The following is a 26,051-nucleotide window of genomic DNA, read 5'->3' on the forward strand; positions in this document are numbered from 1 at the left end:
AAACTTGTTCCGAATTTTAAGATTCGAGAGCGGAAGCCCTGCGCTGTTCTTGCTTTTGAATTTACGACATGCTGCACAATTCTGTTGAAAAATAGCTAGACCTGAGGAAAAGTACTATAAGATACCACACTCTTCTGTCGAAAATGGAACATTTTGTAGTAACTTCTGATCTTCAGTTCTCTCTGCCGCTAGGATTAAGCTCTGACCCAGAAGGACTGATTAATATCATAACAAATGAAGCATGGAAATCCTTGTCTGTAGCTGCAAGAAATGAACTGAAAGTAGAAAAATTATTCCTTTTTTTTTAAATTAGGTAAAATTGTAGTTTAGTGGCTTTTGGATATCTTGGAAAGGGGCTATGTGACACATATTTTTAAAGGTCAGGACCCTCTAGAGGGAGTGGAGGTAGGTAGACTTCAAAATACCTTCCCAGGACATACTTTAGCCTTTAGACCCATCCCTGAAAGTTTCATTTTCCTAACCTAACCCCTTTCCAAGATAGCCAAAAGTCACTAAACTAGAATTTTACCTAAGATTCTAGTTTAAGGGCTTCTTGATATGTTGTAAAGTAACTTAGATAAGCAAATGAAGCTTTCTAAGATAAATCCTTGGCCAAAAATATGCCATGGGAAGGTCTAGCATAGCAAAGCCATTGTGACCACACCTCACAATTCTTCAGCTTAAAGTGTTATATGGATCCTACAGGGTAGATCTATTCTGCTCTGAGGTAAACCCCTAGCTTTGTTTTCTTGTGATGGTAAAATCCTATTTTAGCTACTTTTTGCTATTGTAACAGGTAGGTAGAATTCTAGTTTATCTACTTTTTGCTATCTTGGTTGGGTTTGGAAAATAAAAATTTCAGTAATGAATCCATGACCAAAAACATACTCTGGGAAGGTATTGACAAGATTCTATGTTAACTCTCTTCTGATTTCTAAGCCTTAGAAATTTACCTACTTCACAGGTGTATACCTATTGGAATTCCTGACTAAAAATTTTAACCTTGATTTTCACTTATGACTTATGTTTTTTCTGGTTTTAATTATGAAAGCTCAGTTCCTGTTATTTGAGTAGAATTTCAAGCCATATCAATTGGTTTGTATGCAGATATTTGAAATCTCATAAATTATGATTCAGCAAAGTTGTGAAAGTGAAAACAGTTTTGTTGCACTTCATTTAAGCAGAAGTTCTATTTTGCAAGGTTTCATTTTGTAACACAATGTTTTTCACAGTCAACAAATGTCAAGGCCCTCCAGAAAGAAAAGAACTAGAGGTTGGTAGCCTACTTAAAATACCTTCCCAGGACATACCTTAGTCTATAGACCAATCCTTGAAAGTTTCATTTTCTAATGTAACCCCTTTTGAAGAAATCAAAAAGTAGTTAAACTAGAATTACCTTGTTATATTAGAATTTAGATGAATAAAACTGCTAGGAATACAACAATCAAGAGCCTTAATTATTGCATGGGAAGGTATATTGAAGCTCCTGCCTCCACTTTTTCTCCTTCTAGAGTGCGCTGATCTTGGGTAACCTTTCATAAATTTTGTGTTGTAAAAGTGAAACCTTGCAAAACAAGTCTTCTGCTTGAATAAGACATAAGAAAAGTGATTAAAGCCTCAGACCTTGGGCCAATCTCAATTTATAAGTTTTCAAAGATCTATAAAATTATTTCTTAAATTAGGTAAAAACCCTTTATATGGCTCAAAATTCTACTAAAACAACAAAACTTTTATTTTTCAGAATTAAAGCCATTGAAGGAGAGATTGAAAACTCAAAATTAAAAGCAAAGTATTCTTTTCAGGATTGAGATTGGGCAAATTTCTATTTGAGGGGCTTCAAAGCTCTTAAACTACAATTTTACCCTAAAAAAGAGCTCTGAAACAATTAAATTCTTGCTTTATATTATGCAACTTCTATCACTACTACTACTGCTAACAACTCAGCATTAAGTCATCTGAGGCTAACACAGCTATACATGCTCCTCCTCAATCTATTCAAAGTTCCCCTCTTTACACCATCCCAGGAAGTTACCATTTCCTTCAAAACCTTGCTTTATGACATTTTTCCTCCCAATTTGATTCTGTGGTCTCCTATTGCCTTTCCTGTGCTTCTTCAGATGAAATTCATCAAAATGATCCATATAAAGGGCAATAAAACACAACCCTGCTTAACTCCTGATTTAATACAACTTCAAAGCCTTAGTGATGTAGTCTTCTTAACATTTATTTTCCTATCTATTCTAGCACCCTGAGCTTGCAAAACCTCTAAAAGTTCATTCATTTTGCTCATTCTTTCATCTAGGATACTTAAACCCTCAGTATAATCAAAATCCAGGAGAGTTTTTCCTCCAATTTAATTTTGTGGTCTCCCATTGTCTTTCCTGTGCTTCTTAAGACAAAATACATCAAAATGATCCATAATAAGGGCAATAAGCACAACCTTGCTTAACTCCTGATTTAATACAAAACCAGCTACTGACATCATTTCCTAACTTAAATGCAGTAATGTTATCCTTGTACATTGCACTAATCACTTAAGTGTAATTGTCTGGTATGCCATACAAGGATAAAACCTTTGCTAAAGCTCTTCTATCAGCTCTTCATCTTTCTATTAATCAGATCATAATGTTTCCTTCTATTATTATCATATTTAAAATCATTTGAAATAATTTTTTCATTGAATATTAATAGGAAATTAAGTACACTATCGCAAATAGTAATACTCTAGAGAAAAATGTTATTAGGTCTATATCTGGGACCATCAGGGGTTTGAAAGGGTTTGTATAATGTCAAAAAAACAATTAGGCTTATGATATTTGGAAAGAGCATAAAATAACAAATCTAGTGGTAGTGGTACTACCTGTTTCATTTATAACTTTTCCTTTAGAAGGGCTTTTAAACTACAATTCTGCTTTTTTTTTCTTTAAAAATTTAAGTGAAAAACTTTTTGGCTGTCTTAGAAAGTTTATTGGTGAAGCTCTAGATGAAGAGCTTAGTCTTTCCTTGAAAGTAATTGAATAGGTGAATAAAACTCTCAAGAATAGATTCAGAGCCTTGCTGGCTCCCAAGAAGGCATTTTGAAACACATACCTCACCCCTTCTCTCATGAAAAGGTATTGACCTTAGATGACCTTTTCCAATCCTTCTGTTATAATGTGAAACCCAGAGAAATAAATCTGATGCTCAAATGAGGGACAAATATGTGATTTGAGCTTTATACATTTGCTAAATCCTGATTTGTAGGGTTTTAAAGATTTGTAAATATATTTCTGAAGTTAAAAAAAATTGGTATTCTTGAAATTAAGCAGAAATAATAGGAATTGTGTTTTCAAAGATTAGAGCAAGTGAAAAAGAGAATGAAAACCCAAATTAAGGTAATATGCCTTTTGTCAAAATTTAGGTATCATCTATACAATCTTCAAGAAAAAAGGGAAGAATAGAGGTAATAGCTTGACAACATATTCCAAGGTTGTATTTGTGGCCTTGGACCAATTTCTGAAAGCTCATTCGCTTAACTAGGCCACATTCTAAGGTGGCAAGAAGCCCTTGACTAGAACTTGACCAGTAGTTGAGCTAGGTGAATGATACTTTGAGGAATAGATACAGAGCCTTGGTAACACTCCATGAAGGTATTTTAAGGCTGTATACTTGTAGTGCCTGTTGACGTTATTGGTATTATGTAAGTGAAACCTTTAGAAATAGATTTATAGCTCAAATAAGGCACAAAGAGAGTGCCCTGAGCCCCATATTTTTGCAATTCAAAAATTCAGATACATGTTTCTTCACAATATCTGGAGAGAAGCTTTTTTCGATACTATTTAGGATAAAGTTCAGAACGAGGCTGTGGACGATATCCCAGCGGTACACGCTGTCTCAATAGACTCTTAACTGAAAAAAATAGATGGCGCTGCTTCACGGAAAATCACAGCTTGTAACGTCTGTAATTTTTTGCAGAACGTAAGGCACTCCAGCATGATTCAAGACAGGATTTTTTGCTAATAAACAGTTCACATTCAGTCTTTTAAATATGTATTTCATGCCATCTCATTCAATAAATAATATTATCAAGGAATTCGAAAAGTTTATTGTACTTGAACACTCGCAAGCCACACTTGACGCTAGATAGCATTCACTAGTTAATGGTAATCTCTTTGTTTCACGTTTGGCTTGATAATTCGTTTTACATTCTGTTCGTTTTAGGATCCATTGATTCATCCATTGAACACCTGTTGTTTCTAATTTTTCATTGTTTTATGAACTTGTTTCTGCTTAGCTTAGATTTTTAATGTCGCTATTTAATTTTTTATGGGCCTTTTTGAAAATACTTTTTTAAAACTAAGATTATTACATGTTTGATCTTCTAAAAAAATTCGCAAATAAGGAAAATGAATGAAGCAACACAATGCTATAAAAGAAAAGATACAAATCAAGGAAACGGGCTACTTTTTAATCGAATTCGAAAAGTTTTTCGTTTTAAATCAGTTAAGTGTATTTTCTTGTCATTCCATTTCACTGGCGAAAAGTTCTGCTCGATATATTTTTTTTTTGTTCTCACGATTTTCGTTTGTGTCTATCATGTTTCACCAGTTTACTTATTTGCCAGTCTTATAACCTATTTTCACAACAAATAGGAGAACTTCGGGTGACCACCACTGGACACAGCCTCTTTTTCCTCAGGCTAAGAAATAGAAGAATGTAGGATCCGTAGACCACCGCTAGACAGCTTTTGTTTGAACTGGGCAATTACTACAGGTGAAACCAAGCAGAAGGCAAAACTAAATGTAAATGATATTACCTTCTTTGTATATTAATCTTTTAAGGACATTCAATTCACTACTTTATTTAAATCAAAAGATTGTATAACACAAAAATAGAATGAAACGCGAAAGACCTATAAACCAAAAAAATATGAGGTTCAAGCAGTTTAGCCAATGTCAGGAGATTCATTTCGGTCTATTAGGGAGCAAAAAAAAGTAAAATAATGGCACATAATTCCTGACTAGTTCATTGTCTTCATAATCAGGATATATGTCCTGAATCTGGAAACATTAACTGACTGTTGAGATGAATTTATCCTTTCACTATTTAGAATTATCACGCTTGAACCAACTTAACGGTAAAGAAAAAGAAAATTATATAAAAACTAGCTATTTGTCAAATCAAGAGTCATAAAAGCATGTATAACAACAACTGTATCAGTTGTCGGTGGAAAAAGATCAGCTAATCTATCCTTATCCATCTAGCTTGTGCTGTCGCTAGAGTGGTAACCCTCTCGCAATGGATCGGCCTACAGCCGATCAGAGAATGAACAGAAAAACCCTTGTATATTTTTTATTAATTATTATTTATCCTCATTTTTGTGTTACTGTTTGATTGTTTTCATTGTTTTTTTTGTGCTTTTCAAAAGTTTTTATGTTTTATCAAATTTTTGAATCTGTCAGTGTACTTCATTTTAGAATAAGTATCTTCCAAAGTATCCAGAAAGTAATGATAAGCAACAAGAGGAAACTTTGAATATGCTCTTCAACTCTGCCAGTTTCCAGTTTGGGAATCCTTTAGAGGAGTTTGTTTCAATGTTATGGGAAGGATGGTTCAAACCCTGCACTCCTCCTCTTCTCGAATTACAAAAAAAAACTCAAAAAGTTCTTAAAAGGTAAGCGCTCACTATATCTTGTAAAATTTTTTAAGTTCTGGATTCAGGGCTAGGTAATTTACCTTTTTTTTCAGCCCGCCCAATGTCGACAAACAAAAAGCATGGTTAATGGATTTTTTTTACAGGCTACCAACATCCCTCAACACTGATTAGTCGTTTAGAATAAACTGGAAAATGAACTAGAGCTTTAAAGAGGAGGGGTAGGCATTTATACAGGAGACAGGGAAAGGGACTTCTTGTCCAGCCCTTTCGTAATCTCAACATTAGTACAATTTTATCTCCTATAACAGGCACTAGCTATAAATAAATAGTTATAAATAAATAGGATAGGTAGCAAAGCTAAGGCAGGTGAGGTAGAAAACAAACAGCTGGGCATAAGAGTTGAAAGATATTCATTGACTTGTTTAATTTCTAACAACTTGTGAATTTTGCACTTGATGTATTTTAATGTTAAGATTTCAATATTGCACCTTTAGCCTTGGATTTGAATCAACAATCTCAGAAGTCCTTAAACTCCAATTTATGTGCAAACTAAAGACTATGTGTGAAATAAATACTTAATGAGTTCCGACTTTTGGACTTTTCTGGTGCAATATTAACCTCAGATTCATAATCAATCAACTCAGAAATCCTTAAATACCATCTTAGAGGAAAATTGCGCTCTATTCGTTAATATTTACTTAATTTGTTCTGATTTTGAACTTTTGCCTTGCAATAGTTGCCTTAGAATTTTGATCAGCAAGCTCTCATATCCCCGTAATAGCAACATCGGTGGCGACCAAACACACCATTAATGAGAGATGAAAATAGTATGCCTTGATTGAAGGTAGCCTTATTACAAGATTAATTAAAAAAAAAGGTTTTTTTAACTGAAAGTAAGGAGCGACATTAAAACTTAAAACGAACAGAAATTACTTCGTATATGAAAGGGGCTGCTCCCTCCTCAACACCCCACTCTTTACGCTGACGTTTGACTCTTTCTCTCAACTCTAATTTTTAAAACAGTAAAAAAAAGGATGCGCTATAGTATGGAAACTATGCTGCGAAACAGTATAGTTTCCAGTTTAGACAGCTTGTGACGAAACTAAACAATTGCTCTCTTAAAATTTTATCTACAGGATCTTTAAGTCTAAAAAGTATCATAATACTTAGTAATTTGCTTCCTGCTGAAATTAAGCTAGTACCTCTATAATTACCATACTGACTCTTATTGCATCTTTTATAAATGCATTAAAATTAAAGTTTTCCTAAAATCTCAAGGTGTTTCCTCTTTTTCAAAAACAACATTCCTAATCTTCGGTAGTTTGTGTCAACCATCAGTTGTAGCAAACTCTATATTTCACAAAAAAAAAAATGTTACTGCCGTGAAGGTAGGAATTGCTAGGTTAGTATCTGGTTCGGTATTGAATCAGGAGTTAAGCAGGGCTGTCTTCCATTCCCATTTACATGGATAATTTTGATGGACTTTGTCCTAAGGAACATGACAAAGACTATGGGATAGTCTGGAGTAAAATACGAAGGTAAAATCTTCTATGCTTAGATTATACAGATCATCTGAATGCCCTAGATAAAATGTTAGAAAAATTAATTAATTTGTGGACGCCTTGAGAGCTCAGGGTGCAAGAAAAGGTTTGAAAATTTATGGTAAAAAGACTAAGTCGCTCATACTGTGAAAATATAATGGCGTTGAGGTGATGATGGATAACGATAAGATCGATCAAGCAGATAGCTCCAATTCAGTGGGCAGTATCAGAGGCATCACTATAGCGTTGCACATAGCAAAGGTCAAAATGCTTCAACGTTTTATGTCTCATCCCGAGAGGCATTTCATAGTGAAGGGATGGTCGTATAAACTTCGGAGGGGGCTCATTCGATTGGAAATTGGAAGCTCTAGTGTCCTTTTCAAGAGTCAAAAATTATTGTAGGGCAAATAGTCTTCCCATGCCCTCTTTTCCTCAAACGCATTCGATCAAAATTTTAAGATCGCTATTTTGTTCAAAATACTCCAAAGATCAGTTGAAAAGAACTCTGTGGTCGACACAACCCCCAGAGCCCAAGGACAAGTATTGAAAGGCATGTCCTGGGGGCATATAAGGTTTTTATGGAAGGGTGGTCGTATAAATTCGGAGGCGGCTAATGTAATTGGAAATTGAAAGTTTTCCTTTTTAAGAATCGAAAGTAATCGGAAGCCAACTACCCCCCCCCACGCCTTCTTTTCCTCAAATATATCCTATCAAAATTTTGAGATAGCCATTTTATTCAAATCAGTTCCAAAGAGCATATTTCGCATAAATTCACAATTCCTCATCCACATTCAACATAGACCATGTTGTTGCTTTTCAATCCTTAGATGTCTTTCAGCCAAAGATTGTTTGTGGTTATTTAATGTCTGATCACCTGCCTGTATCGTTTTCTGTCTCACCAAACAAAACTTCTCAGATACCTACTAGTCACCCGAAAACATTAAATCCATTTTATGTACGTAATTGGGCGTTAATTCACCCTGAACTTAATTGGGATAGTGTTTCTACAATCCTTTCCAAGATTAAGGTACCATTTGTCCTGCTAGTCAAGCACTCACCGCTGCCCTCTGAGGAAAACGTATTCTCCTTGATATTTATTCTGCAGAGATATGCCGCGCTTTACAATATGCAGAATTTCGTGCTGTTCCATCGAAACGTCGCCATCTCAGAACTGCTCCGAAGAGGCATGAAAATCAGAGTCTCTCCCAATTAAGTTATTCAGCACAGATGTGGCTGCATCTGTGGATTGAATGTGACTGGTCTTGGATTGGTTGTGTGAATTCCACCCGCATCGCAACAAAGAAGAAGTTTGCAAATGAACTTCAGAATCACTGCAAGCAAATCACAAAACAGGCAGCATAAAAAATCAAAGATAACCCTGATTTCCTTTGGTCGACGCTCTGTCGAAGGATACCCAAAACTTTCTCTTTCTGCTGCCGATGTTTCTTTATCTGATTGGTATTCTTTATACCAATTATAAAGTAGTTGTTGTTAATGTTCTGATTGATGCTTCTAGTAAAGATAGTTCATTTGTCTGGCGAGTCGTGATGTTCGGCGTGGCTATGTCTCCCTGAACCCATCCCCTTATGTTTTAAAGGGCTGCTAAAAGAGGAGTAAGTCCTGTTGTTATCGGATCTCAGAGGAATGTGTTGCTAAACTATGAGTCCGACTTAAAACACCTCTTAAGCAAGAAATGACAAGGTCACTGGATAGAATTATACCACTTAAGAATGGAGAAAGGCGAGTTGTCATTGCCTCACCTCATTTATTATGTTCTCGGAGCTCAGGACTAGTGTGAGATGCCTTGCGTTCTTTCTGATCTCAGTATCTCCTTAATCACTTGTGCTGATGACATTTTTAACCGAAGCTGAACTTTGGAAAAGATTTCTGAAACGTTCCAAAAACTGCAAAGAGAATACTTAAAATTTGGCCTTGAATTTACTGCAAAAAGGTCCGACTTGGTACTTTTTAATTGGAAAGGACCAATTCCTAATCAAATTGTACTTGGAAATTCAACTTAAGAAATTGTATCCGCCTATCTGACCAAACTGTTTATTTTGGTATTTCCATTGGAAGTAAAATTTCCCAAATTTGTCATCTACTAATAGAAGGTATCAAACGCCGCGTATCAGCTTCATATGCTATCATCGCATAGCAAGTCTGCTAGGCTTCGCTTCAATCGCCATTATCGAGCAACACTCTACAACACTGTTGATTTCCCCCACATCCTCAACATTGCAGACTTCTGGAAGACTTACAGATGCCGATAAATTGAAAATCTACTACACTTTTTTCCGTTTCGCAAAATATCTGCTGAAATATCCAATTTGGACTCGCAGTTCAAAGTTAATCAATAATCAATTAATCAATAGTCAATAGTCTGGAAAAAAAAACAACCGAAAGATTTCAAAACATGCTTCGAACCAAATTCTTCTATAGAGGGCAAGTAGCTCCCCCACGGCCTCTTCCCCAAATCCATCTAATCAAAATATTGCCTCTGGGGTCAACCTAATCCCCCAGAGCCCCGTACAAGAGTTGTAGGTGATAACCCGAGGGTATATGATATTTTATATTGAAGGGGTAGTCGTATAAAACTATACCGGAGGTTCATTTGATCGGAAATTGAAAGGTCTAATTCCCTTCTTAGAAGTCGGAAATGATCAGAGAGGAACCAGCGCCCCACGCCCTCTTTTCACCAAATGAATCCGATTGAAACTTTGAGATAGCTATTTTGTTCAAAATAGTCCAAAGATCATATGGGCAAGGACTGTAAGTTATGTCCGGGAGCATATAAGGTTTTTATGGAAGGGGTGATCGTATAAACTTTGGAGCGGGATCTTTTGATTGAAAATTGAAAGTTCTAGTTTGCTTTTTTGAGAGTCAAAGGGCAACTAGCACCTCGCGCCCTCTTTTCCCCAAAAGAATTCGATCGAAATTTTGAAATTTTATATTTTTCGATATAGTCCAAATATCATATAACATTGCTTCCAGGGTTAACGCCCCCCCCCTAGAGCCCTGAAAAAGTGTTGCAAGTTGTGCATTGCAGTTATGCTGCAGTTATGCTGGGGAATATATTGTTCTTATGGAAGGGATGGTAGTATAAATTTTGGAGGAGGCTCATTTTATTGGAAATCAAATGCCCCCGGGGCTAGGATTTTAAATTATCCAATCTTTTCACTTTTAACATGCAGGATTTATCATTGGGAAAGAGGGAAATGTTTGATCCTTATTGCGCCCGAAAAGACTTAGAAGTTGAGGTGAAAATTTGCAGAATGTTGAGGGATATGGAGAGCTAAATAAAAAGATGCTATCTGCATCGTTATCAAAAACGCATATTGGCTATATTTAGGAACGGGTAAGGGTATTAACTTGAAACTTTTAAGGCTACTATATGTTACTACTACTACTACTGCGGCTGCAAATGCGACCAGCTGTGATGGCAACAGTGACTACTTGCGACTGTGAGCGCGATTGCTCGCAACTGGTACTACATTTGCTCTTGACTATTTTCAGAAATTTTAGCGGATGTTATACAAAATCAAAGATTATCTGCATGCTGTTATCTCAGGAACGGCTGAGGGCATTAAGTTGAAACTTTCAGGATATGATGAACTCTGCTTGAGCCTTTAGGGGATGCTTAAGTGGATTTTACTAAAGACACTATGTGCATCTATGTTATCAACAAAGTAAATCTACAATATCTAAGGAGTCACTAAGGGTCAGAATATTCAATTAAAAGACACAAGAGTTTGACTAATGGCCCCTTCCCTAACTGTAATAGACTAAATCCTACTGCGTCATTGCCGCTTTACTATAAACTATTCGTGTCTTGAATAGTCTTGGAAAGAGCTAATTAAATTAAACCTAATATTTGATACATAATGATATGAATTGCTGAAAGCTCATCAGTTCAACGTTTCATTTTTTTGTAATTTGTTTTATTTATTTTCAATGTTGTAATAAACATAAAAGAGAATATTTATAATATAATTCGTTTGAAAACTGTATATGTCTCGAACAGTCCTTGGAAATAACTAATAAAAGAAAACCGAATATTTGATCTATAATGGAATTAGTTGCTGAAAACTCCGAAGTACAAGATTCTAGTTCACTATGATTTTTAATTTTGTTTTCAATATTGCACTTACGAAAGAAAATATTTGTAGGCTAATATAATTCTTTGTCAGTAAGGCACAATGACATGGTAGGCAAATGCTGCAGTAGTTGCCCTTCCTCTAAAAATATTTTATAAAAATTTTGAAATAGTCATCGTAGTCAAAATAGTCAAAAGCTCAAATAACTTTACCTATTGGGTGACTTAACCCACAACAGCTTTGGAGAGGGATGCCGAAAACAATAGAACATACTGTGTGTTTGCTGCTTGTCAGAAGGTTGTATCGTCAATATCTAAGGAACGGTTGAGGGTATAAGTTGAAAATTCGAGGGGATTTTGAAGGGGGTGTTGAAGAGCTATTGGAGGGTAACCAGCCCCTTTGCCCTTTTTAGATGTTCCTTCCCCTCATCACTAATAAAAGTTTTGAAAAAGTGATTTTGTTGAAAACCGCCAAAAGTTCTAGTAGATATGCCTCAGGGGATACAATGCCCTCCTCCCCCCCCACAGCCCCAGGGTAAGAATTATAAATTGTGCCTTTGACTTTATTAGCATGCAGGATTTATCATTAGGAAAAATGATGATTTTTTTTATTGTAGATGTGTTCGAAAAGGCTAAGGGTATTAAGATGAAACTTCTTTGAATGCCAAGGGGTATGTTATATTAAATCTAAAGATACTATGTGTATCCTGTTTATCAAAAAAGGTATACCTGTAATATCACGAAAACCGCTGAGGGTATTAAGTTTAAACTTTCAGAGCCAGAGCATGTTGAGAAAGATGAAATGTCTGGAGGTCAAACAGTCATTTTTTAGCCACCCTCCCTCCAAACATATCTGACAAAACTTTAGAATAGTCATCTTGTTCAAAACAGTCGAAAAGTGAATAACATGGCTCCAGGGATGACTTAACCCCCACACCCCTAGGGCAAGTGTTGTAAATTATAAAATTTGCCCATTGTTTGTATACAAGGTTCGTTGTTGAGTAAATATGACATGTTTTGATCCCGAGTCTCTGTAAAGGCTAGGAAAATTAAGGTAACGCTTTTAGAAAACGTTGAGTGGGATGTCAAACAAAATCAAAGCGCACATGCAAGAGTGTTTTCAAAAGAACTAATCAGTAATCTAGTAAACGGCTGAGGGTCTTAAGCTGAAACTTTAAAGGCATATTGAATAAGGAACGAAGTACAGCTGCCCTTTTATATTCCCTCCTTAACACTGTTAGAGACCTTAAAAACTATTATGTTCGAAGTAGTAACAACATCTAATAGCTTACTCTAATATACATAAATGTAAATTATGCAATTTGTCTATTTTCCACTTGCAGGATTCATCATTAGGAAAGGGGGGTATGTTGGATCTCAGGTGTGTCCAAAAAGATAAGAGTTTTGAGACAAAGTTTCACGAAATGCTGAGGGATATGTCGAGCTACATCAAAAGAAACTACGTGTATCCAAGTAATCAAAAAGGCCTGTATGCCATATATTAGGAATAGGTCAGGGTATTGACCTGAAACTTTCAGGGCCACTATTACTACGGCTAGTATTAGGGCTGCAAATGAGACTGGTTGTGACGTCAACTTCCAAAACTTGCAACTGTGACTGCGAATGCTTGCAACTGCTACTGTATCTATTTGTGACTGCTTTCAGGGAATATTGAGGAGGTGCTGAGCTTTGAAACTTTAATTTTGGAAAAGACATCACTTTTGTGTTTGGATATCTCGATAAACCTTAATGTTGAAAAAAAACCAACTTTGCCATTGAAATGGGGAAAGTTAAAATATTTGAAACTTTGGCAATCGAAAACCAACACAAACTAATTAAAAACTACCCGAAAAAAAGTTTTTCAAAGATAAATGAAGAGCCATTTTAAACTTAATAACAGCAGCAATAAATTCCTAAAATAGTTCGAACTCAAAATTACCAGAAATTACTATTAAAGAAAATTAGAAATTTACTATTTAATTTTTCGGAAAGTTTTTAATTAATGATGCAAAAAGATCTGCACATGATGTAACATATAAATGTGGTATTTCATATCAGTCGAAAATTTGGTCAACTGTAACAAATTTAGATTGTCCAATTTCATGAGGTTGAATTACAGTAGGTTTTTTTGTGTGATATTGATTTGAACGAGAATTGGGTTAAATGAGATTTATTTTCAGGCTTTCTAATGGCAATTGATCGTAGTCGTACACAATAATTCCTGCGTGATTTTTTCTTTATTTAGGAAGCAAATGCTTGAATATCACCAGCAGTTGTTGAAAGACATAGTAATATCAAGGCAGTCCTTAATTGACGTTGCGTTACAGCTAGGACCAAGTCAGCCTATTAGGATGAAAACACGATTTCTTCAATCAAGTACTATGAGAAATGCATATCAGCATGAAGAACGCACCAAAAGAAGGTATCTACATGAGTTACAAATGATCAAAAACGAAACGGGTGACGATAGGCGTGGACTAAGCTCTGATGATGAAAAAGACATTGGAATGCAAGGTTAGTCCCTGTTTGATCCAGTTTCTTGAATCTAAACCCCATGGGTCATAGTTGAAGATGTTCAAATTTTTGGCGGGATCAGAGGTTATTACGTGCTATTGTTGGATTGTAGGCGGGAGGGGCTTTCCCTTGAGAAACTTGACTTTAAGCCTGAGTCCTCCTATGATGTTGTTTAATCTGTCTTACTGTGGGTAGATAGATGTTAGATTCTTGAGAAATTACTTTTGATTTCATGGTTGGCGAAATGTCATTTACAGGGCAAGACTAGCATAGTTACAGGGTAACTTACAGGGTAAGATATACCCCCCTGCGGAAAATACCCCCCGTAAAATACCCCCCAGGAAAATCCTCCCCCGTGGAAAAGGTCCCATGCAGAAAACACCCCTCCTGAAAAATCCCCCTCGAGAAATACGCCCCTCCCCTAGAACATACCACCCGGCGCAAAATACCTTCCTCCCGGAAAATGTCCCTCCGTGGAAAATAAGGCTTTTCCAGTTTGAAAATTTTGTTTGAGTTTTTTTTAATTTTCCGTAGGGGAAAGGAATTTCGGTACTTGTGCATTATGCGCCACTCACTCGAGTTTACGCTGTGTTAAGTTCGAGAACTAACCGGTTTCTTCGTTATTTTCTATCAGCTTAGCGCGGGACAGCCTAAGACAGGTGACAGAATAGATGGGAAATATATAATTTGGGCTATATATTTGCACATAACGGGGGGGGGGGGGGGGGTAAAGTATCTGGACAATTGAAAGTCAGAAAACAATTCTTACTTCATAATATGCAGAATGATTGGACCTAACAAATTTTGAATGCAGACCCGCTATAATTTACCTCCCCCCCCAATGTGAAATAAATAGCCCAAAATTGTTTTTAAAGTAACGAAGAAATAGATGAAGAAACCGGCTTTTCTTTAGTTTTACGCATCGTAAACTTGAGTGAGTGGCGTATTATACACAAATGTTGGAATTTTTCAATGAGAGAGAGAGCCGGATTTCCCGGTATTATTTAAAAACGATCAGAAATTAAGTAAAAAAACAAGTTTTTCAACTGAAAGTAAGGAGCAACATCAAAACTTAAAACGAACAGAAATTATTACGTATATGAAAGGAGTTGTCCCTTCCACAAGACCTTATGGAAGACCTTCCACAAGACCTTGTTTTTACGCTTAAGTTTTGACTTTTTGTCCTAATTCCTTAAGAATGATTCCTGAAACACAATGGTGGTTCGATTAGAACTATAATCTTTGTTTTAAAATTCTATAAAAAAAACTTTAGCGTAAAGAGTGAGGTCTTAACAAGGAGGTTTCTTGATTTATGTTTTTTTTTTATTAACTTTTTCTTGAAAAAAAAAACAATATTAGTATCTTTTAAATTTTAAAATTTTACTCCATAGTTTTTCACTTTGAAGATTATTTGGCTTTTTTTTATTTATGAAACTCTTTACTTTTTTTTTAGAAAAAACATGTTTTGTGGATAAACGTTTTTAAAAGTAAATTCTATAAAAATTGTATAGAAAGAGCTGTCGTTCAAAACTTTGAGAAGGGCTTATTCGATTGGAATTTAAAAGGGCTAGTAGTCTTTTTAACTTTCAAAAGTTATTGGAGGGCAACCAGCCCCCTCTCACGCCCCTCACTTCCTGAAATTCATGCAATCGAAATTTTTAGATAGCTAATTTGTTCAGAGTACTTAAATGATCCAGTAATTATGTCTTTGAAGATTCCTCCCCCCCAGAGCCTTCAGGGCAAGTGTTTAAGTTGAGTCCTGGGGCATATAAGGTTTTATGGAAAGGGTGGTCGCATAAACTTCAATGGGAGCTTGGATATCACTTGGATTGAATTGTCCAGGAGATGTTTTCATCGGGAGGGGCATTTTTGCGTGTGTGGAGCCAGACATCCTGGCTTTATTTTAAAAACGATCAGAAATTAAATAAATTTTTTTTCAGCTGAAATTGAAGAGAGACGTTAAAACTTGAAACGAACATGGATTATTACGTATATAAGGGGGTCGCCCCCTCCTCAACACCTCGCTCTTTACACTTAAGTTTAAATATTGTCCCACTTCTTTAAAGACGACTCCTGAAACACAAGGGTAGTTAAATTAGAACAATAAGTAACATTTTTTTAAGTGCCGAAAAACTTTGGCGTGAAGAGTGAGGTGTTGAGGAGGGCGAAACCCTCCTCATATACGTAATAATTCCTGTTCGTTTTAAGTTTTAATGTCGCTCCTTACTTTCAGTTAACATTTTTTTTTATTTAATTCTGCACTGACGATGGTCTCATAGAGGTTTTGAGCAAAAAAATATTTGCATTTCAATCTATGTTTTTTTTTTCACTTGCTGTTTTTATCCTCGTTTTCTATTCTTTATGGTTTTTTATCGTTTTGCCCTAGGTTATATAAATGAGTTTGCTGATTTTTTTTATAGGCCTATATGTTTTTTCAAATTGGCTTTATTCGACATTAGGGACTGACCATCGATGAGATACCAGCAAAAAGCCAAACTAGCAAAATCTGCTGACTTTTTTTTATGGCCTAGAGCTATATTCGAAGGTAATTACACAGAAGTAAATAGTAAGATTTCACGGTAAATTTTTTTACAGAACAAAAACCTGATAGAAAACAAGAAGAAATCTATTGTTAGTTTCACCATTTAATGCTTTTTCCAAATTTAATAATCAATTTCAATGCAATTGCCGACCTTCCTCCCCCTCCCCCCAAAAAAGAAATGATGTCACGCCAAAACTGACGTTTTTTAGGGGTTTGTGGATTGTTTTTTTTATATTTTTGTAACACATTTTACTCTTAAAACTGATGAAAATAATAATTACTATTCCTGAATCTGCTAGAAATAGCAAAGTTTTGTCACAGAAAGATTTTTTAGACATGGATTTTCAACTTTTGGTTACTATGGGCCGTTTTGAGCCCTTTTAGTCTTTTAAGCGCTGAAAATGTAACTTCCCCCAGAAGCGATTATTAAATTTGAACGACCATAAAAAAAAGCACCAACTGACGTATTCACTTTCATCCTATCTAAAATCAGCTGAAAATTTACAGAAGTATCTACTTTACAATATACTCCTGTGTAAGTACCTCTAAATTTGGCTATAACCTATTAACAAGAGTTAGCTGATTTTAATGGTTTGCCATTATTTTTTGCTGATTTCTCGTTTTTAGTCAGCTAATAATTTCAAATAAAGCCAATTGAAAAAAAGACACACAAATTAGCAATTTCTTATCTAGTCTCTGTTCTATTAGCAAAATTAACCAAGAAGTGTCTATCTTATCTGCCTCAATGTATCTATCAATTAGTCTACCTATTATCTGTCTCAGTGCAGTCACTGTAAAGTGTTCTGTCAAGCGTTAAGCAGTAAGCATTGAACAAACAAGCTTCAGAAAAGATAAGCATCAAACATTAAGCATTAAGCATCTATTTTGACCGAAGCACCTACAAAACAAATATATTATAAGCAAAATAATAAGTAAATAAAAATGTATTAAACACCTTCACTAGAGAACTCTACATCTTCCTTCTTTTGATCCTCTTCTTCTTCAAGTAAGTATAAGGGATGGTCCAGGCTATGGATTTAAGCTTATCGGTACCTTTAAGATCCACTCTGATCTAGCTGTCTTCGCTGACGTATGTGGTGGGAGCACTGTACTTTTGGCTTGGGAACAAGACGGCGTGTTCTGAATTTCCTGATCACTTGGTACTTTGCTAGGTCCCCCTCCTTTTTTCTGTTATGATAAATAGCTTCGCTAAGGAATTTCTCGACAGATGGAAATTTGTGGATGACCTAACGGTTGTTGAAACCTGCTACTGAAATTTAGTAAGCAACCCTATGAGTATCCTCAATTATATTGCAGATGACGCTGCGAACTTAGACATGAGAGTAAACCCCTCTATATCTATGATACTGCCAATATGTTTCCTTAAAACCTCACTCCTTTTCCTCAACCCTATCCCTTCAGATATTTCTGTGTCCTTCTTTAAAGTACTTGGGGTTACAATTTCCTCTAATTTAAAGTTGGATATCCACGCTAAAGATATTGTCCATATAGCTAATACGTCTGTGTCTGCTTAAGATCTTGAATAAATTTAACGTCCCTCCATCCCTTTCTTTAAAGATCTATACTTCCTTTGTCCACCCGCATCTTGAATATACTTGTCCAGTTTGGCACCCTGGCATCTCCCACGATGAATCAGAAAAAATCGAATCCATTCAAAAAAGAGCACTGAGAATAATTTTTAAAGAAGCTAAGGTACCATACTCGCTCCTTCTAAAAAAGGCCAACGTGTAAACTCTTGAGCACAGGAGAGGAACGTTGCGCCCTCGTTTTGCGAAAAAAAGAAAAAAAAAATGCAATAATAAACCATCGCACGGAAAACATTTTTGCCAAAAGACACTCCCCACCCAGACACCGCCAGCCTTATACTGTTTCTGAACCCGTTCGTATGTTGTCCTTCCATCCGTTGCTTTACCTCTAGGTATGAAAAAACCTTTGTTCCTTTCATTGCTGATAAAATAAACCGCTAGTTTTCCTTCTTTTTTTTTGGTACTGATGATACTCAATTTTTATGTTTTTTTGATTCTTTTGATCTCATCCCCTTTTTATATGTTCTCTTCTAAACATTTTTGACGCATATTTTATTTGATTCCTTTTTAGTTTTTTTTTAGGTTTTACCCTTTTAGCTTTTTGACATTTTGCCGCTTAATATTTTTGACGAATGAATGGTTTTGCCATTCTGATATTGCTGTTTTTGGCAATATTTCGCCAGTTTTTCAGTTGTTTGGTTTTTTATCGATTTGTTGTTTGTTTTTTTTTTGGGGGGGGGGGGAGGGGTTGTCTCTGAAATGCGAATTCGGCCCTTCGGGTTCTTGTGATAGAATTTTTGAAACACATATCTTATCTGATATTTTTCTTATATATTACTATGATTGATACCCTGCCCTTTTTAGTCATAAAATGAGCGACTAGCATTCTATTATTGATACTTTCCCAACCTAAAAAAGACTTAGTAGCTTACTTTTTCGTCATTAGCCGTACTTCCTGCATATGTACTCCAACCTTTCTTTCTGAATAAATAAATTCTATTTCACTTCATTTCATGTATCCTACCACTCTGAGGAGTTTCTGAAACTCCTTTTAAGTCCAGTTTAAAGTGTCTTAATCCTTCGATGCAATCATTTTTTAACGTTGTAACATTCCAGGTTGCAATTTTCATATTCTTTAAATCATTAAAATTATTATGGTCTTAGGAAAATCAAACTCCTTTTAAGTCCATTTCAAAGTGTCATAATTCGTTGATGCGACCGTTTTTAACGCTGTAACATTCCAGGTTTTAATTTTCATATTCTTTAAATCATTGAAATTATTAGAGTCTCAGGAAAATCAACAGTCCCAGTACCAATCCAGGACGGGGACTAACATGTCGTCTCAAATCAGTACGAACTGCTCCAGCCGGCTTAGAACCGAAAAGCAAGAAGACCGTGGGACCTCCAATTGAATGGAGGGTTTGCGCAATCCTGGGTCCATCTTGGTCACAACATGATTTTGCACACTTGGCGATGCTTTTCCATCAACAACAGCTGAAATCTAAGGCTCTGGTCTATATATCCGTAGAGTCCCAAGGCCTGAAAGCCCCAACCTCCGCAACTTTATAACGGACTTGGACTTGTTTTGAGGAGTTGTTGCTATTGTGAATCTGTAAGTGAGCTATTTGGGAGTGGACTAAAATGAATAGATGTTGCTACGACGTGAGGTTTAGAGGTTTACTTAAAATGTAAGCAGAGTCAGGTTCAACTCTGCTTACATTCTCCTCGGCAGGTACCCCAAATTATGCGAATAACCCATTAAACAAAGGCCTTCTAGACAAATTTTTTGAAGAATTGTTGAAACTAGGATCATTTACAAATTCGAATTTGCGTAATTATCGAGTAGCCATATAGCTATATAAATTTGTACCCTTTTTACTGGTTAGGTTCAGGATTTATTTTCTTTTTTTAATGGTATTACAGATTTTAATTAAAAGCATGATTAGTGTATATTTCAGACATGATGTTTGACCATATATATCACATTCAAAGAAAAGTAACGAGCCTTAGGTCCAAGCCACACCTTCCTCTTCCTTCTTTTCTCTGAACTTCATTAGCTTAGGCGTGTTTATCTCTTTTGATTTGTAATCGTATCAATGTCATGATGGATCTTTTATTGTTCTAAGCCTGATTCTATATAATATTCTCTTTAGAAAGTTAAATTACATGCAAAACCTACTGATGTCATTAAGCAAAGGACAGCCTGAAATGTCGTCAAGCTGGTGCCAAAGTACCATATGCTGCCAAAGTTAAACAAGGGCCAACGGCCTGAGCTACAGAGTAAGTCTAGAAAGTTAGCTAAGAGTAATAACCCTTAGTGCACTATACAATTTTTTAACTTCAGGACTAATGCTGCTTGGTTCATAGGTATTATTTATTTTTCAGATACAGGCTCATTAAGTAGCTCCAAACGCTCTAGAAAAGATGGAACACAAATATTATACATGGGTGAAGAAAGAACGGGCACTGTTAACACATTCACCGAGCGTAACGGGTATGATGAAGATCCACCCTTCGAAGTAACTGACGAAATGTATAGAAAAATGCTCAAAAAATACAGGAAACATAGAAAGAAAGGCCAGGTAAGGATAATTTTCAGGTGTATTTATAATATTTGTTGGTTTTCTATGCACGCACTAAGATGTAGCTCCATATAGGTGTGAAATTAGGTGGAGGGGAGATATCAGAGCATTTCAAACGGGTCATAAGGGAGCTGTAAAGGTGTATCGTCTTTGGGCCCTACACTTTTTTCGTCTCTTTTCATGTTTTCTGTTTTCGCCATGCCTTTACAGCCCCCTAAATTTTGATTTTTGAATGTAATCCGAATGTCCAAGAAATAGCTAGATTAATCATGGGTAGGGACTCTTGACTTGATCTATAAAATGCCTGTTGTTTTATCTTGCTAATGATCTATTTAATTCCAATGTTGTTTGATGCCTTACTTGCTGAAGCTAAATTAGAAAATCCTTATTGCTGGAACTCTTTTTATCACTCTCTTTTTTCTTTATAATAGTTTCTTTTTTCACTTCCTTTATAATTGAATGGGCTTTTTATTTATAGATGGTATATGAATACAACTATGATGGTATAACACTTGCTGATGTTATCAGACGCGTTAAGACCCACAGCTTAAAAACCGAATCTTCCAGGTATAGTAGATTTTACACTTCCTAATAAAAAGAGAAAAAAAGAAGAAAAAAAAAATCAATTTCAGTGACAAAACATCCAAACACCGGGGATCTTCATCCGTTACCCACATACCATCAAAGTCTGGGCAAAGGAGGAGGGTACCAAACTGATATCTTGTTGCTGCCAATGGCTGCTGGCTAGTTGTACTTAAAGAATGTCTTAAAATTGGTATTAGTGTGATTAGATAATTTCAATAAATTGGTATACAACAGTATTTTTGAAGAATCAAGCCTTCCTTCAGCTGCTACATATGTTAATTAAGATCTCTATGAATACGGATGTATTTGTTCATTAATCTCGGGGGCCAAGTATCTTGCTTAGTAGTTCTAATCTACTTTTACCATTTCATGTGGACATTTATGATTGTTATATGAAAGTGGTATAGCTAGAATTCTGGCTATTTCAATGTGCTTTATTTGATTTGATTTTTCAGCTGACTTCATTTTGACGTAGTTAGCTTGATTTAGTATTATTTTTTTAATTCGATTATGGGTAAATGTTTATTTATATTAGAAAACAAAATTTGTTTACATGGGCTTTGAATATCACCGTCGTAGTTAAAGCCGACTACGTCATTGGTGCTTCACTGAAAATGAATCATATTACAAATATTTTCTTTTCCAGTTATTGCAGCATTGAAAATGAAAATAAAATTACAGTGAAATAAAATTTTTAACTGATGATCTTTCAACAATTAATATCATTATATTTCAAACATTCAGTTTTATTTTATTTATACTTTCCAAGACTGTTCAAGACGCATATAGTTTTCAGTAAAGCACCAATGAAGCAGTAGGTTTTAGACTTTTACAGTGAGAGAAGGAGGCAAAACCCAGGGTTTTCGTTATTTTATCTTTAAACTATTTTGAACAAAATGGCTATCTTAAAATTTTTATTTGATGAGTTTGTGGAAAAAAGGTTCTTGGGGGGGGAGGGAAGCTAGTTGCCTTGCGATCACTTTTGACTCTTGAAAAGGGCACTAGAAATTTGTATTTACAATTGAATGAGCTACCTTTGAAGTTTATGCTACCATTCCTTCCATAAAAACCTTATCTACTCGGGGTCATCACTGACAGAACTTGCCCCTGGGTTCTGGGGCGGGCTGCGTTATCCCTGGAGTTTTTATTATGAGATTTTTGGTCAATTTTAAACAAAATGACTGTAAAAAATTCGATCGGACGCGTTTGGGGATACTAGGGTTTCTGGGAGGGGGGCTAGTTGCCATTGAATCAGTTTTGACTCTTACAAAGGTAGCTAGAACTTCGAATATCTAATCATTTGAGTCCCCTTCGAAGTTTATACGACCACCTCTCCCATAAAAACTTATATACCCCCAGGGCACTAGTTACAACCCTCAGGTCTCCCGCGCTCTGGGGGGTATGTTGACCACTAAGTTTTTGTTATTTGATCGTTCGACTATTTCAAAGAAAATGGTTATCTCAAACCCATTTGATGCACTTAATTCATTTATGAATTGAGATCGTAATGTCTTATTACGTTTATTTATGATCGTAATGTCTTACCATCACTTTTGACTCTTAAAAAGGTAACTGGAACTTTCAATTTCCAATCAAATGAGCTGCCTCTGAACTTTATACGATCACCTCGTATATAAAAACCTTATATTCCCACGGGGCATGACTTAAAATACTTGCAACTGGGCTCTGTGTTGTTGTGTCGACCCTGGAGTTTTTGTTATTTGATGTTTGAACTATTTTCAATGAAATTTCTGTCTCAAAATTTTATTGGATGAATTTGGAGAAAAAGGGCGTGAAGCAGGGGGCTAGTTGACCTCTGATCTCGTTTGACTCTTAAAAAGCCAACTAGAACTTTCAATTTCCAATCAAGTGAACCCCTTCTGAAGTTTATAAGAGGAGCCCTTCTATAAAAACTAAATATGCCCCCGGGTAATAACTTGCAACGCCTGTCCCTGGGGACTGGGGCGGGGGGTCATGTCCACCCGGAGTTTTTCTTATCGACTCCTCGAACTAAGATTAAATTTTGTATTGGATGTAATTTGGGGAAAAAAGGGCGTTGGGGCTATTTGTCCTCCGATTACTTTTTTCTCCTAAAAGGGCACTATAACCTCCGGTTTCCAATCGAAAAAGCCCCTACAAAGTCTGTACGACCATCCCCTCCACATGAAGTGCCTCTGGAGAAGACATGATTTTAGCATTATGGCCTTGGGGTTAGTGGGGAGGGGGGAGGAGGCTAGCTGCCATCGGATCACTTTTGACCCTTAAAAAGGGATTAGTATCCAATGTCTATTGATTTGAGTCCATTTTGACTCTTAAAAAGGGAACTAGAACTTACAATTTCTAATCATTTGAGTCCTCTCCGAAAATTGTACGACCATCTTTTCCGTAAATACCATACATGATACTGGGGCTTAAGTTACAACCCTTATACGGGTTTCGGGAGAGGGGATAATGTTGATCCCTAAGATTTTGTCATCTCATCGTCGGACTATGTTAAACAAAATGGCTATCTCAAAGTTTTAATCGGATGCATTTGGGGAAAAGAGGGGGAGGAGGTATATGGCGCTTATCACTTTTGAAGACTCTTTAGAAGGTAAATAGAAATCTCAATTTCCAGTCAAATGAGCCACCTCTGATATTTATACGACAACCCCCTTCATAAAACTTTATCTTTCCCCAAGGCATAGCTTACAACACTTATCCCGGGCTCTGGGGGTTGTGTTGACCCCTTTTATTTATTTTTATTTATTGGATCTTTAATCTACTTTAAACCTAATGACTATCTCAAAATTTTAATCAGATGCGTTTGGGGAAGAAGGGACCTTGGGGGGGGGGCTAGTTGCTCTCTGATCACTTTTGATTGTTAAGAGGGGCACTAGAAATTAAGTTTACAATCGAATAAGCCCCCTCCGAAGTTTATACTAGTTCTGGTGGGCTATGTTATCCATGGAGTCTTTGTTATATGATCTTGGTCTATTTTGAACACAATAATTATATAAAATATAGGGGCTAATTATATAATAATTATGGACTAATTATGTAATTATATAATAAAATATAGGGGAGGGGGGCTAATTGGCACCGGATCACTTTTGACTCTTAAAAAGGGATTAGAGTTTCCAATTTCCATTCATTTGAGTCCCTTTCGAGGTTTTTACGACCTCTTCGTCCATAAAACCTTTATATACTCCCAGGGCATGATTTACAACCGTCTCCCCGGGCTCTGGGAGAGAGGATATTTGTTGGCTCCGATGTTTTTGTTATCGGAACGTCGGACTATTTCAAACAAACTGGCAATCTATAAATTTTGATCGGATGTATCTGGGGAAAAGAGGGTGAATGCGTGTGAGGAGGTAAATGCTCTCCGATCCCTTTTGACTGGAAAAATATAACTAGAACTTTCAATTTCCAATCAAGTGAGCCAACTCTGAAGTCAATACGTTCTCCCCTTACATAACAGGAGCTAAGAGCTCATATGGCACTTGTGACGAGGCAAGAAGAGCTAAGGCCAAGAGCTCATATAGCCGGTCAGGATTTAAAATAAGAGTTCTGAGTCACGATGTCCTTCTAACTATCAAATTCATTAAGATCCGATCACCCACTCATAAGTTATAAATACCTCATTTTTTCTAATTTTTCCTCTCAATTTAGCCCCCCAGATGGTCGAATCTGGGAAAACGTCCTTATCAAGTCAATTCGTGCAGCTCCCCGACACGCCTACCAATTTTCATGGTCCTAGCACGTTGAGAAGCACCAAACTCGCCAAATCTCTGAACCCCTCCCCCAACTCCCTCAAAGAGAGTGAATCCAGTACGGTTACGTCAATCACGTATCAAGGACATTTGCTGATTCTATCCACCAAGCTTCATCCCGATTCCTCCACTCCAAGTGTTTTCCAAGATTTTCCCCTCCAACTCCCCCTAATGTCAAAAGATCTGGTTGGGATTTGAAATAAGAGCTCTGAGACATGAATTCTTTCTAAACATCAAATTTCATTAAGATCCGATCACCTATTTGTAAGATAAAAATACCCCAATTTTCACGTTTTCCAAGAATTCCGGTTTCCCCCTCCAACTCCCCCCAATGTCACAGGATTTGGTTGGAATTAAAATTAGAGCTTTAAAGTACAAGATTCTTCTAAATATCAAATTTCATTAAGATCTCGTCATCCTTTCGTAAGTTACAAATTCCTCATTTTTCTAAATTACCACCCCCCCCTCCCCAACTCCACCAAAGAGAGCAGATCCGGCCGTTTTATGTCAGTCACATATCTTAGACAGGTTCTTATTCTTCCCATCAAGTCTCATCCTGATCCCTCCGCTTTAAGTATTTTCTAAGATTTTCGGTCCTCCCCAACTGCCCCTCCCCAATGACGCTGGATCCGGTTGAGATTTAAAATAAGAGATATGAGTTGCGAGGTCCTTCTAAATATGAAGTTTCATGAAGATCCGATCACTCCTTCGTAAGTTAAAAATACTTCATTTTTTCTATTGGTTCAGAATTAACCCCCCCCCCCAATAGAGTGGATCCGTTCCAATTATGTTAATCACGTATCTAAGGCTTATGCTTATTTTTCCCACCATGTTTCATCCCGATCCCTCCAATCTAAGCGTTTTCCATGATTTTAGGTTCCCCCTAAACTCCCCCCAACGTCACCAGATCCGGTCGGGATTTAAAATAAGAGCTTCGAGACACGATACCCTTCTAAATATAAAAAATTATTGAGATCCGATCATCCGTTCGTAAGTTAAAAATATCTCATTTTTTCTAATATTTCATAATTACCCCCCTCCCCAACCACCCCAAAGAGAGCGGATCTGTTCCGGTTATGTCAATCATGGATCTAGGACTTATGCTTATTTTTCCCACCAAGTTTTATCCCGATCCCTCCAAGTGTTTTCCAAGATTTTAGGTTCCTCCCGAACTCCCCCCCATGTCACCAGATCTGGTCGGGATTTAAAATAACATCTCTGAGACATGATATCCTTCTAAAAATCAAATTTCATTAAGAT

At 36.3% G+C, this 26,051-nt stretch overlaps 1 protein-coding gene across 1 annotated transcript in view; it reads left to right on the forward strand.

Moving 5' to 3' along the window:
• The first annotated feature begins 44 nt into the window (after positions 1-44).
• LOC136033004 (nuclear factor related to kappa-B-binding protein-like) overlaps positions 45-26,051 on the forward strand; it is a 74,233-nt gene continuing 48,226 nt past the window's right edge. The window contains exons 1-5 of the mRNA XM_065713531.1: positions 45-281; positions 5,457-5,653; positions 13,515-13,783; positions 20,258-20,454; positions 20,933-21,021. Coding sequence (XP_065569603.1) covers positions 144-281; positions 5,457-5,653; positions 13,515-13,783; positions 20,258-20,454; positions 20,933-21,021 — 890 coding nt within the window. The 5' untranslated portion in view covers positions 45-143. The remainder of the gene's footprint in view (positions 282-5,456; positions 5,654-13,514; positions 13,784-20,257; positions 20,455-20,932; positions 21,022-26,051) is intronic.

Source organism: Artemia franciscana, chromosome 11 (genome assembly GCF_032884065.1).
Source record: "Artemia franciscana chromosome 11, ASM3288406v1, whole genome shotgun sequence".
NCBI classification, from domain to species: Eukaryota; Metazoa; Arthropoda; class Branchiopoda; order Anostraca; family Artemiidae; genus Artemia; species Artemia franciscana.